The following is a 13,987-nucleotide window of genomic DNA, read 5'->3' on the forward strand; positions in this document are numbered from 1 at the left end:
TCATACAGTCATAAGTGGAAAGAGATTGGTGATGGGAACTATGAGAAGATTAATAGTAGTGCAGATTCAGTAAATAGTCTGACAGTGTTGAGGGAATTATTTGTTTAGCAGAGTGATGGCCTTCGGGGAAAAACTGTTCTTGTGTCTAGTTGTTCTGGTGTGCAGTGCTCTATAGCGTCGTTTTGAGGGTAGGAGTTGAAACAGTTTATGTCCAGGATGCGAGGGATCTGCAAATATTTTCACGGCCCTCTTCTTGATTCGTGCAGTATACAGGTCCTCAATGGAAGGCAGGTTGGTAGCAATTATTTTTTCTGCAGTTCTAATTATCCTCTGAAGTCTGTGTTTTTCTTGTTGGGTTGCAGAACCGAACCAGACAGTTATAGAGGTGCAAATGACAGACTCAATAATTCCTCTGTAGAACTGGATCAGCAGCAAGTTAATGAGGGAAGCCAGATTCATTTAACAACCTCACGATTCACTTAACAACGGCATCAATTCGCTTAGGGCCCATGGCAAAAAAGGTCATAAAATCAAGGGCAACTCGCTTAAGAACCTCCTTGCTTTGCAAGCGAAATTCTCAATTCCCAACTGCAGTAAATGAAGAACTTGTCTACAGAACAACTTTCTTAATTAACTCGATAGGCTGAGAATCTCACACTTCTATCTTCCTTTTAATAATAATTTTATTAAATTAATTAAGTGGAAGTGATAAGGACAATTCTGGACTGTGCCGAGATGGATAAATTAACAAAGGAGATAAAAGAAAAGGAAGATACGGAATATTATATAGCATGGAATAAATTGTAGAATTGGATAGAAATTAGAAATGGTAAGTGATGAAAAGGGGGGAAAGGTCACAAAAAAAAAAAAATAGTGCATGAAAGAAAATGAATTGTTTATAATGATAGGTATGATGAAATATATTTATTTTATTTTATTTATTTATTTTTATTTAATCAAATTTATATACCGCCCTATCTCCCGAGGGACTCAGGGCGGTTAACAGCCACGTAAAATATACATAAATACAAGTTAAAACCCCAATTAAAAAACTTATTACATACGGCCGAATATTAAAACCCCTTATTTACAAAAATAAGGGATAATGGGACAAAAAGATAAGTATAATTAAAGAAACCGAGAGGGGGAAAATGTAACTAATAGAGGAATACCGATACGAAGCTGAGGTAAAGAAGGAATATATGTTTTACGTTAGTGTTTGTTATGTCTTCTTGTTTTTTTAAAAAAAATAAAAAGTATTTTAAAAATAATAATAATAATTTTTTAAAAAATCCCGACTAGTTTTAAACGTCTTTCTTTCATTTTTTTTTAAAGGCAGCTAGTAGGGAATGTTGAAAAGAACAGATGTAAAGTTTACAAATTAGGTGGGTGGCAGACCAGAAATATCGTGGGAAGTTTGGCAGACAACAAATCTAACAACCAGGCAAATGGCCAAACGTGGTTATTTCGTATAATTAAGAAAAAGAATTGCGCCTTTCAACCCCCTTATTTTTCTGTAGCTATTTTTGCCCAGGATATGTAGTGTATGAATGAGTGATGGGGTAGCCTAAAGCTGGAGCTCTCGCCTCGCAATCAGGAGGCTGTGAGTTCGATCCTAGGTAGAGGCAGATATTTCTCTCTCTGGGCACAATGAGGATACATCTGCTGGGGAAAAAAAACCTTCTCATTGGCGACAGGAAGGGCATCCGGCCAGTAAACACTCAGTTCCATTCAGTTGCCCAGACTTCATCCCTCAAGGGATTATGGAGTTGTTAAAAGAGCATTATGATGATGATATGTAGTATATGAGTATGTGGAGGGAAAGGATTGATAGACATCAAAAACAGCAGCAAGGATTTTGATCTGAAGAGGCTGTTGGTAAAGGGATTGAAAGGCAGATTTGGGCAGGTTCTTTGGCGGTGATGAGGACTAGGAACTTGGAGTTGTTGTTTTTTAATGTTAAAAGACTTTTTAACATGAAAAGACTTTTAATGTTAAAAGATGTGCCCGATTTGGAATATGTTTTTCCTTTCTATGGAAGCAGGATGGGGGCTCTGGGGAGGCAGGCACCAAACTGCAATCAAATAATTGCAAATGTGAGATTTCCTTTTCCTGAAAGCTAGCAAGCAGTTTAGACCTGGAGGAAATTATTTCATGGGATGGGCAGTTGTCATATAAAGTAGAATTCAATAATTCAAGGGACCGGATGGAAGGCTTAGCGGCAGTCATATCAGAACAGTATGATCCAAAGATGATCTAAAGGTAAAGGTTCCCCTCGCACATATATGCTAGCAGCTAGTTGTTCCCGACTCTAGGGGGCGGTGCTCATCTCCATTTCAAAGCTGAAGAGCCAGTGCTGTCTGAGGACGTCTCCGTGGTCATGTGGCTCAATGCCAAAGGCCCAGGGAACGCTGTTCCCTTCCCACCAAAGGCGGTCCCTATTTTTCTACTTGCATTTTTTACCTGCTTTCAAACTGCTAGGTTGGCAGAAGCTGGGACAAGTAACGGGAGCTCACCCCGTTACGCGGCACCAGGAATTCAAACTGCTGAACTGCCGACCTTTTGATCAACAAGCTCAGCGTCTTAGCCACTGAGCCACCATGTCTCCTTCAAAAGATGATATACAAAGAGGTTAATATTTTGAGTTTCACCCTGTGTTTAAATTTAAGGCCTCCATGGGCAAGGGAGTGGGATGGCTCCCACTCAGGTTAAAGACCTTGAGCTTGTCAGCTGGGAAAGCTGAGAGCCTGGGTTCGAGTCCCGAGCACTGCACGATGGAGTGATCTCCCGTTCTCACCCCAACTCCTGCCCACCTAGCAGTTAGAAAGCATGCAAACGCGAGTAGTTTAATAGGTACCACTCTAGGCAGCTCCACTGACAAAATTCAAAGCGTGTAGGAAAATCGAGATGAAGTTTGGCAGACAACAAATCTAACAACCAGGCAAATGGCCAAACGTGGTTATTTCGTATAATTAAGAAAAAGAATTGCGCCTTTCAACCCCCTTATTTTTCTGTAGCTATTTTTGCCCAGGATATGTAGTGTATGAATGAGTGATGGGGTAGCCTAAAGCTGGAGCTCTCGCCTCGCAATCGGGAGGCTGTGAGTTCGATCCTAGGTAGAGGCAGATATTTCTCTCTCTCGGCACAATGAGGATACATCTGCTGGAAAAAAAACACCTTCTCATTGGCGACAGGAAGGGCATCCGGCCAGTAAACACTCAGTTCCATTCAGTTGCCCAGACTTCATCCCTCAAGGGATTATGGAGTTGTTAAAAGAACATTATGATGATGATATGTAGTATATGAGTATGTGGAGGGAAAGGATTGATAGACATCAAAAACAGCAGCAAGGATTTTGATCTGAAGAGGCTGTTGGTAAAGGGATTGAAAGGCAGATTTGGGCAGGTTCTTTGGGGGTGATAAGGACTAGGAACTTGGAGTTGTTTTTTTTAATGTTAAAAGACTTTTCAACATGAAAAGACTTTTAATGTTAAAAGATGTGTCCAATTTGGAATCTGTTTTTTCTTTCTATGGAAGCAGGATGGGGGCTCTGGGGAGGCAGGCACCAAACTGCAATCAAATAATTGCAAATATGAGATTTTCTTTTCCTGAAAGGTAGCAAGCAGCTTAGACCTGGAGGAAATTATTTCATGGGATGGGCAGTTGTCATTTAAAGTAGAATTCAATAATTCAAGAGACCGGATGGAAGGCTTGGCGGCAGTCAAATTAAAACGGTATGATCCAAAGATGATATAAAGGTAAAGGTTCCCCTCGCACATATATGCTAGCAGCTAGTTGTTCCCGACTCTAGGGGGCAGTGCTCATCTCCATTTCAAAGCTGAAGAGCCAGCGCTGTTCGAAGACGTCTCCGTGGTCTGTGGCTCAATGTTCCACCAAAGGTGGTCCCTATTTTTCTACTTGCATTTTTTACCTGCTTTCAAACTGCTAGGTTGGCAGAAGCTGGGACAAGTAACGGGAGCTCACCCCGTTACGCGGCACTAGGGATTCGAACTGTTGAACTGCCGACCTTTTGATCAACAAGCTCAGCGTCTTAGCCACTGAGCCACCATGTCTCCTTCGAAAGATGTTATACAAAGAGGTTAATATTTTGAGTTTCACCCTGTGTTTAAATTTAAGGCATCATTGACCTCCATGGGCAAGGGAGTGGGATGGCTCCCACTCAGGTTAAAGACCTTGAGCTTGTCAGCTGGGAAAGCTGAGAGCCTGGGTTCGAGTCCCGAGCACTGCACGAAGGAGTGAGCTCCCGTTCTCACCCCAACTCCTGCCCACCTAGCAGTTAGAAAGCATGCAAACGTGAGTAGATTAATAGGTACCACTCTAGGCAGCTCCACTGACAAAGTTCAAAGCGTGTAGGAAAATTGAGATGAAGTTTGGGGCGTTAAGAATTTCAGATGCATCATCTCAAAAGTTCTAGTCCTCATGACAGGTAGCCCAGTTTCTCTAAAGCACAGATGAAGTAGACCTTATGGAGGGTTGAAGCTGTTTCCTCCCTTTCCAGGTTAGAACAGTTGGGGTTCAACGCGCTCCTGCAGCTGATGATCGGGGTGCCCCTGGAGATGGTCCATGGCGTTCTTCGCATCAGCTTTCTCTACCTCGCAGGAGTCCTGGCAGGTGAGTCGAGAACCACAGGTATTTTGGCAGGACACCGATCTCTTTGTCTTCCAGCTCAGCTACCAAATTTGATTCATCTATGTATATATATATATAAAAGCGAAAACCACTCATGCATTAATCACGAAATCTCCAGAACCGTAAATCCTATAAACTTGAAATTTGCCACGTAGGTTCCTCTTGGCTTCTAGGTGCTCACTAAGAAAGGATTTTTCAGAATGACCATCAGAGCATTAGTATTTCCTATATTATTATTATTAACACGCTCTGATGCTAAGGAGTTCTACTCCCCCTCCCCACCTGAAAAGAAATCTGTTCCAAATGCAAAACACAAGCAGAGGAGAGGAGTTTCACTTTCAGTTTTGCTTTCACAGCAGCAAGCAACTTTACTACAGAACAGTTGAGCTAAGCCACGCCCAGCCTCCTTCCTGTCTCCTTCTTGCTCACACAGCAAATACTGTTTGAGTTTCCAAACATCTCTCAACTCTCTCACACACTGACAGTATGCTAGCCAGATGAATACCGATGGATGCTGTGGGTTGGGACATTCTACTCCCCTCCCCCTATGTTCCAACTGCCAGTTGCATTATATTAACACACTCTGATGCTACGGAGTTACACATTCTACATTAAGTTTCAGGCTGCAAGTGTCAATTTATCAAACCCAAGCATATAGTTTCGTAGTGAAGCACGGGTGTCCAGCAAGTCTGTTATAAGCGGAAGTCAGCCACAGAGGGCCAGCCTTTTGGGGTTCAACCATACATGCCAGGTTCTTTTTGAAAAACATGGATGATTTTTTAAAAAAACATGTAGCACTCAGGAATCACTATCTGATCCTTTAAAACAACAACAACAACAAAAAAACCTCTAAAAAAACTGCTAAAGCAACTTTCCTGAGCCTGATACCTACAAAGCAGGGGTGAAATCCAACAGGTTCTGACAGGTTCTGGAGAACCAGTAGCGGAAATTTTGAGTAGTTCGGAGTTCCGGCAAATGCCACCTCTGGCTGACCCCAGAATGGAATGGGAATGGAGATTTTGCAATATCCTTCCCCTGGGGAGGGAATGGAGATTTTGCAATATCCTTCCCCCAGGAGTGGTGGGAATGGAGATTTTGCAGTATTCTTCCCCTGGAGTGTAGGGGGAATGGAGATTTTTCAATATCCTTCCCCCAGGAGTGGGAAGGGAATGGGAATTTTGCAATATCCTTCCCACCAAGCCACACCCACCAAGCCACACCATGCCCACCAAGCCACGCCCACAGAACCGGTAGTAAAAAAAAATTGAATTTCACCATTGCTACAAAGGTGTTGGGATTGCAGCACCCATAAGCCACGACTACTCAGATCAATGAGAACTGGAAGGTCCCCAGTCTCTGGAGAACTGAAACGGAGAGTGTGGGTGCATTATGGCATTTTTTTTTCATTACAGTTCTTCCCCAACTCTTTGTTTCTCCAAGAATTCCAGGGAGCCTGGATGAAAAAAAAATAATCTGATTTTATTGCTGTTAATTCACGAAAAAAAAAGGGGGGGGGATGAATGGGATTTTCACCAGGTGATGGACAAGCAGGAGCTTTTCAAGTAGGAAAGGAAGGTTTGTAGCTCAGCAACAGCGGGTTATTTTTAATGCAGGAAGCTTTAGTTTAATCCTTGGCAGCGATGGGCTACAAGGCCATTTCCTCCGTTTCTAAGAAATGGAAGGCTTCATCAGGTAGACGAGGATGTGCGTCGAACATCTTCCGCAGATGGGGAGTAGAAGAACGACAGGGTTGGGAGGGACCTTGGAGGTCTTCTAGTCCAACCCCCTGCCCAAGCAGGAGACCCTACAGCATTTTGGACAAGTAGCTGTCCAATCTTTTCATAAAAACCTCCAATGATGGAACACCCACAATAATAGCATAACAGGGTTGGAAGGGAGCAAGGGTAGGCTTCAAAATTTTTAGCAAGAGGTTCCCTGCCTGGTTGCTGGGTGAGTGTTGCCATGGTTGGCGTGGCCTAGTTGGCCGCCTGCAACATGGTGTGTGGGGGGGTGTTTTTGCCCTCCCCAGGCTCTGGAGGCTTTCCTCGAGCCTCCAGGAGGGTGAAAACAGTCTCCCCAGGCTCCGCAGGCCCTCTGGAAGCCGGCTGGAAATGGGCTGTTTCTGGCCTCCCCAAACTTCCGGTAGGCCCATGTTTTGCCCTCCCCAAGCCTCCATGCGCTCCATGCACTTACCTGCATCCAAAACGAGCAGCATGGGGACTCCTGGGAGGGGCGGGGAGGGGAGGGGTGGGTGAGGCCAGCCAGGAGTGGGATTTGGGGGTTCTCCGAACTGCACAGAATCTTAACTAGAGGTTCTCCTGAACTCCTGCGGAACCTCAGGATCCCAGCCCTGGAAGGGAGGTCTTCTAATCCAACCCACTGCCCAAGCAGGAGACCCTACACCATTCTGGATAAATGGCTGTCCAGTTTCTTCTTAAAATCTTCCAGTGATGGAGCACCCACAATAAAGGAATAACAATGTGGGAAGGTCCCTCAGAGGTCTTCTAATCCAACCTTCCTGCTGAAGCAAAGACCCTGACCATTTCAGACACAAAATTCTCTGGTCTCTTCTTGAAAACCTCCAGTGATGGACCAGCGCCACAATGTCCAGAAGCAAGCTATTTCACTGTTTATGTTGTGACCCAGGCCCAAGTAGGTAGTAGTAGATGCAATCAGTTCAGAAGCAAACAGACTTTATTAGAACAACTGAGAATTAAACTCATTCTCAACGTCATCCAAACTAAATCAAAGCAAATTCTTCATAACACAATTCTTCAGTCTTATCACCAACTTTGGTCTAATTAGGCAAATTACCAAAGGCTTTTCTTGGCAAAAGTTCAAAAGCAGAAGACGCCGACAAGAAATAAATGCAGCAAGACAAGGAGCAAGCCTGTCAATGTTGTTTTCCGACAAAGAGCCCAAACGCTGTTGCTGGTCTTTTAAGCCTTATGGGAGGGGGCAATCATCTCTTGGCCCTACTCCCAAGTCGTCCTCTTTGTTTGAGCTGCTCTTGCCTTTTGGCAGCTCTTCTCATGTGTGCATTAGGAACAGGCTCCTCCTGTTCCTCTGCCTCACTACTATGAGTTTCTGGAGGCTCCAGAGTCTGCACATCACTCCCCGATGGCCCTGGCCCCATTTTTGCCTCTAATGCAGAGCCCTCATCCGGGCCTTCCCAGATGCCTCCAGGACTGGCCACTGTTCTTCCTCAGCCTCATCGCTATCCAACTCCCTTGCCAGCTCCGCAGGCTGCTGGCGGATCACAACAGTTTAATTGTTCTCACTGTCAGGAAATTTCTCCTTAGTTCTAGGTTGCTTCTCTCTCTCTAATGATCTTCCACCCATGACTTCTTGTCCTGCCCTCAGGTGGTTTGGGGAATAGAGTAGGCCTCTGCAATGGGGTCTGATTTGGCAGCGTTGAGCCAAATGAAGAGAAGGAAGTTTGACTTAAACAGAAGGTACTTTTCTTCCTCTTTTTCTCTCATCTCCCCGTCTTCCATTTTCTTGCAGGTTCGCTGACCGTCTCCATCACCGACATGAGAGCCCCTCTGGTTGGAGGTTCGGGAGGCGTCTACGCCCTCTGCTCGGCTCACCTGGCCAATGTCGTCATGGTGAGAATTGGGCAAATCGCCGCTGTCCTTTGGAAATAGGCGATGCTGCATTTGCATCGTCTTATTATTTCCTCGCCGATATTTTGAGGGCCAGTCAAAAGAGTGGAGATAAAAAATATCGCCGAGAGAAGGACGGTCCCGTAGCCAAAACTGAAGCGGAGAATTTTGGGGGCCTTCCAAGCCAACTTGTTGGTTATTTTGGCACCAGCATTCCAGGGTCGCAGCCAAGTTAAATCGGGAAAAGTATATACACAACCCCGCAGCGGTGAGAGTTGAGAGCGTGGCAGAGTTATTTTCACAATTCACCGGGCCTGAGTTGGGGGCTTGGGTGTGAGGCGCCTGAAATAGGCCAGTTTGCAGCTGCAGAGGGGAGAGGGTGGGAGGGGAAACTGAGTCACGGAGGCATCCTTTTCTTCTCTCTCCCTCCACAGAATTGGGCTGGGATGCGTTGTCCCTATAAACTCCTCCGTATGGTGCTGGCGTTGGTGTGCAGTAAGTGTGTTTGCCTCCTTCATTTTTTTTCCTCATGCGCTTCCTCCATCTCAGGGGTCTCCAACCTTAGTAATTTTAAGGTTTGTGACTTCAACTCCCAGAGTTCCTCAGCCAGCAAAGCTGGCTGAGGAATTCTGGGAGTTGAAGTCCACAAACCTTAAAGTTACTAAGGTTGGAGACCCCTGCTCCACCTGACAAATTTATCAGCTTGACAGAACATGACAAACCATGGGTTAACCATTGTTTATTACACAAACTACAATCGCTGGGTTTTTACAATCACATATCCTAATTTGTGAACTGCAAGCGTTCATGTGGAGACCGGTGGTCCTCCAGATACAGCTAGTTCTTGCTTAAAGACCGGTTAAAGACAAAGATACGAGAGCCTCCCCCACCCCCCGCAACAGGGTCATTTATAACCTGATTTTGGAGTTCTGACAGCAGCAACCCACCCTCTGAAGTCACAGGACTGCATTTGGGGCAGTTGGCAACTGTCTCGCATTTACGGCCTGCAGTCAGAGAGTCACAGTTTTTGACATGTTTTGCAGGTTTCTACATTTACTTCTGGTTTCCAGCAAAAAATGCCATTGGATAAATATATTCAGTCAGTCGGTCAGTTAATCACTTGGTCAGTCAATCAGTCAGTCAATCACTCAGTCAGTCAGTCAGTCAGTCAGTCAATCACTCAGTTAGTCTGTCAGTCAATCACTTAGTCAGTCACTCAGTCAGTTCGTCAGTCTGTCACTCACTAACTCAATAATTAGTCAGTCTGTCAGTCAGTCAGTCAATCATTTAATCAGTCAGTCAATCACTTAGTCATTAATTACTCAGTCAGTTTGTCAGTCTCTCATTCACTCATTAGTCAGTCATTAGTCAGTCATTAGTCAGTCACTCAGACAGTCATTAGTCAGTCAATCACTTTGTCAGTCAGTCAGTCAGTCAGTCAGTCAGTCATTAGTCAGTAAGTCAGTCAATCAATCACTTAATCTATCAGTCAGACTCACTCAGTCATTAGTAAGTCTGTCAATCACTTAGTCAGTCATTAATCAGTCAGTCACAGTCAATTTATTTGCCACCCATCTCACTGAGGGGTTTAATAAAATAACATTTGTCTAATGGCCCGCATAAAAGAAGTTGTAAAATCAGCTGTGGTCACCTGGTAACCAGCTTAACAATTGCAATGACTTAACAACCGTAATTCCAGGCTTAATGATGGTCATAAGTCGAGGACTGCCTGCGCTGTTAAAAGACCTCTCTTAGCATCAAGGTCCTTTGTACAGTTTATACCATTTAGCTCTGCTGAGGCAGCAGAGATTTATCCTTTCTTGTGTAAATTCGACAACAATAGCAACAATGACAGCAACATGGTGTTAGCAAGATGGGGGAACCAGAGATTCCGTTTCCATCAATGCTTCTTTCTGATCAAAGCCCTGCCTCCTTTTTTACATACCTATCATCCACGACTGTTTTGAACCCCATGGATACCCCTGCCTCCCTGGTTACCTTCTTGTTTATTCCTTCCTTCCTTTCTTTTTTCCTTCCTTCCTTCCTTCCTTTGCTTCCTAACACGAAAGGCAACCGAGGCGGAGGTTTTGTAGTGACAGATGCCCTGAGGACTAGAAACTTGACCTTCCACCCACGTTGTCATGTCCCCCTCCCCCTCCGACGACTGGGTCTAGGAAGTCCGTATCAAGCGTGGCAACGAAGCCTCTGCAGCTTTGCCAAATTCTTTCGAGGTTTCTCAGGGCAGGCAGGAGTCCAAGTTGTGACTTCAGCAAACTAGATGAGACTTTGCTTGACTCAAGGTTGGAATGCCAAAAGCAGGTCCTTTATATAGCAGGTCTCCGGGCATGGGGCTGGAGGCATGACAGGCCGTTCATCTTCATTATCAGACTCGGAGTCTGATAACAGGCCCGGGAGGAGACGGGAGGGGCCCGGCTGAGGAGGACGAGGCACAACACACATTCTCTCTTTCTCTCTCTCTCTCTCTTTCTCTCCCTCCCCCCTTCCGCTTTCCTGCAGTGAGTTCCGAAGTGGGCCGGGCCGTCTGGCTGCGTTTCTCCCCGCCGTTGCCCTCCGCCGGCCCCCAGCCCAGTTTCATGGCCCACTTGGCCGGGGCCATTGTGGGCATCAGCATGGGGCTGACCATTCTTCGCAGCTACGAGGAAAACCTGCAGGATCAGTGCGGGTGGTGGGTAGTGCTCCTCTCCTACGCCACCTTCCTGGTTTTCGCCGTCTTCTGGAACATCTTCGCCTACGACCTTCTGGGCACGCAGATCCCGCTGCCCCCGTAGCCCTCGGCCCGGCCCTGGTTCTCTTGGCATCTGGCTGACCCCTGCAGGGCCTAAAACCTTGCAGGGTTTCAAAATCGGGTGGGGGGGAAAAAGGGGCTGGGCTGACAGACCACCCTCGAGAGGGGTGAATCCAGAGCGCGCCATGCCATGCCACGCCTCACCTGGCAGGGCACAGCGCCGATCCCATCGGATGCTGGAAAAGCAAAGCCAGGCTAGAGGCCGGCGGAGGCCGGAAGGCTGGGAGTTGGGTCGGTGAGCGCAGCGGTGGGTGGTGGGTGGGTGGGAATGGCGCCCTCCATGCCCCTAACCCCGCCTGCAGAACGGGTGCTTTTCTCCCCGAGAAGAAACAAACAAACAAACAAACAAATCTTTCGGCGTGTGCACTGGGTGACTCTTTTCAAGACATGAGGATCTCTAGGGTTTGGAGGGGGAGGAGGGAGGTTACTGCCCCTACAATCAACTTGGCCATTTGAGGGAAGGGGGCTTTCCCAGCCAAGCCCAGGCTGCGTCCAGCCTTGGTGACCCACTTCGGTTGCAAGGCTGTAGGGGATGCCCTCAGCTGATTCCCTAGGGTGGTTGTTGGACTGAATTGTTTCCTTTGCCTTCTTCCTCTTCCTCCTCCTCCTTCCCTTTCGGATCCTACAATCCTCCTTGTCTCCCTTCTCTTCCTCCTCCTTTTTCTTCTCCTTGTCTTCCCTCTCCTGTCCTTTTCCTACTCATCTCTCTCCTTCTCCTTGTCTCCCTTCTCCTTCTCCTATCTTCTTCCTCCTTCTCCTCCTCCTTTTTCTTCTCCTTCTTCTCCTTCTTCTTCTTCTTGTCTCCCTTCTCCTTTTCCTGTCCTCTTCCTCCTTTTCCTCCTTCGCCTCCTTCTCCTCCTTCTTTTATTTTTCCTTGTTTCTCTTCTTCTGTCCTCTTCTTCCTCATCTCACTCCTTCTCATGGTCTCTCTTCTTTTCCTCCTCCTTCTCCTTCTTCTCCTCTTTGTCTCTCTTCTTCTGTCCTCTTTCTCTCTCCTCCTCTTCCTCCTTTTTCTTCTCCTTGTCTCCCTCCTCCTGTCCTCTTCCTCCTCATCTCTCTCCTTCTCGTCCTTCTTCTTCTCCTTGTCTCTCTTCTTCTGTCCTTTTCCTATTCATCTCTCTCCTTCTCCTTGTCTCCCTTCTCCTTTTCCTGTCCTCTTCCTCCTTCTCCTCCTCCTCCTCCTCCTTTTCTTCTCCTTGTCTCCCTCCTGCTGCCTCTTCCTCCTCATCTCTCTCCTTCTCCTTGTCTCCTTCTCCTTTTCCTGTCCTCTTCCTCCTTCTCCTCCTCCTTTTCTTCTCTTGTCTCCCTCCTCCTGTCCTCTTCCTCCTCATCTCTCCTTCTTCTCGTCCTTTTCTTCTCCTTGTCTCTCTTCTTCTGTCCTTTTCCTATTCATCTCTCTCCTTCTCCTTGTCTCCTTCTCCTTTTCCTGTCCTCTTCCTCCTTCTCCTCCTCCTTTTCTTCTCCTTGTCTCCCTCCTGCTGCCTCTTCCTCCTCATCTCTCTCCTTCTCCTTGTCTCCTTCTCCTTTTCCTGTCCTCTTCCTCCTTCTCCTTCTCCTTTTCTTCTCTTTGTCTCCTCCTGCTGCCTCTTCCTCCTCATCTCTCCTTCTCCTTGTCTCCCTTCTCCTTTTCCTGTCCTCTTCCTCCTTCTCCTCCTCCTTTTCTTCTCCTTGTCTCCCTCCTCCTGTCCTCTTCCTCCTCATCTCTCTCCTTCTTCTCGTCCTTTTCTTCTCCTTGTCTCTCTTCTTCTGTCCTTTTCCTATTCATCTCTCCTTCTCCTTGTCTCCTTCTCCTTTTCCTGTCCTCTTCCTCCTTCTCCTCCTCCTTTTTCTTCTCCTTGTCTCCCTCCTGCTGTCGTCTTCCTCCTCATCTCTCTCCTTCTCCTTGTCTCCCTTCTCCTTTTCCTGTCCTCTTCCTCCTTCTCCTCCTCCTTTTTCTTCTCTTTGTCTCCCTCCTGCTGTCCTCTTCCTCCTCATCTCTCTCCTTCTCCTTTTCTGCCTTCTCCTTTTCCTGTCCTCTTCCTCCTTCTCCCTTCCCTTCCCTTCTTGATAAAAGTCTCAGCTTGGGCTCTAGGGAGAGCTGAGGGGAACCCCTGTCTTCAACCCTAACTCAGAAATCACGGGTCAACGCATGGTATCCGATATTTCCGAACTTGTTCCATAGCCCGATTTAGCACGAGGACACTTCCGGTATTGGCTCATGGTCTCCACAGTTCTAGCTCTAAAGTGGCTTGTCCGATGGGCGTCTCATCCATCGAAAGGCCTCTGGTTCCGGTACTTGCCGCACCCAATCTCATCATGTCCTTGTCCCCCCCACCCTCCTGCAAATCTCACCACAGAGGCCATCGGCAAACCACCTGTACGATCCTGACGGAATAGCGACCGAGCCATTATTCCCATGCAGGCTAAGAGTTTGGCTTGCGTCGCCTGCTTTTACAATCAGGGATTGTGTCTCATCAGGGATAGCCAATTTCTAGATTTTTTTCCCTCCCCCCGGGGTGGGGGGTGGGATGGATGTTGTGTGTATAGATGGGGCGGGCGATATTCTCCAAGCAGTTGGAAAGGAGCGCGTCTAAAGTGTTATTTATTTATCTATCTATCTATCTATTTATTTATTCTCCCGTATGAATTCTCCCCTTATTGACAATCTGGCTTTGAAAAAGAAAAAGAAAAAAAAAACGAAAGCACAAGCACTTTGTTGGCGGTGGATGGAGAGGCTCAAGTGGCTAAGACGCTGAGCTGGTTGATCCGAAACGTCGTTCGGTGGTTCGAATCCCTAGTACAGGTTTCCTGCGTGAGCAGGGGGTTGGACTAGATGACCTCCAAGGTCCCTTCCAACTCTGTTACTGTTATAGAGCTTGTTCTGTCTCCTTCCCCACTTCAGACCCACCAGCTGGCCTTCAGCCGGCGGAATCATGGCTCTTATCAG

The 13,987-nt window shown here is 46.8% G+C and overlaps 1 protein-coding gene across 1 annotated transcript in view; it reads left to right on the forward strand.

Moving 5' to 3' along the window:
- The window catches only part of RHBDL1 (rhomboid like 1), a 45,481-nt gene extending 34,437 nt beyond the window's left edge, over positions 1–11,044 (forward strand). Inside the window, exons 5-8 of the mRNA XM_058156958.1 lie at positions 4,520–4,632; positions 8,158–8,258; positions 8,690–8,750; positions 10,773–11,044. Coding sequence (XP_058012941.1) covers positions 4,520–4,632; positions 8,158–8,258; positions 8,690–8,750; positions 10,773–11,044 — 547 coding nt within the window. The remainder of the gene's footprint in view (positions 1–4,519; positions 4,633–8,157; positions 8,259–8,689; positions 8,751–10,772) is intronic.
- The last annotated feature ends 2,943 nt before the right edge of the window (positions 11,045–13,987 follow it).

The sequence above is a fragment of the Ahaetulla prasina genome, chromosome 14 (assembly GCF_028640845.1).
Source record: "Ahaetulla prasina isolate Xishuangbanna chromosome 14, ASM2864084v1, whole genome shotgun sequence".
Taxonomy (NCBI): domain Eukaryota; kingdom Metazoa; phylum Chordata; class Lepidosauria; order Squamata; family Colubridae; genus Ahaetulla; species Ahaetulla prasina.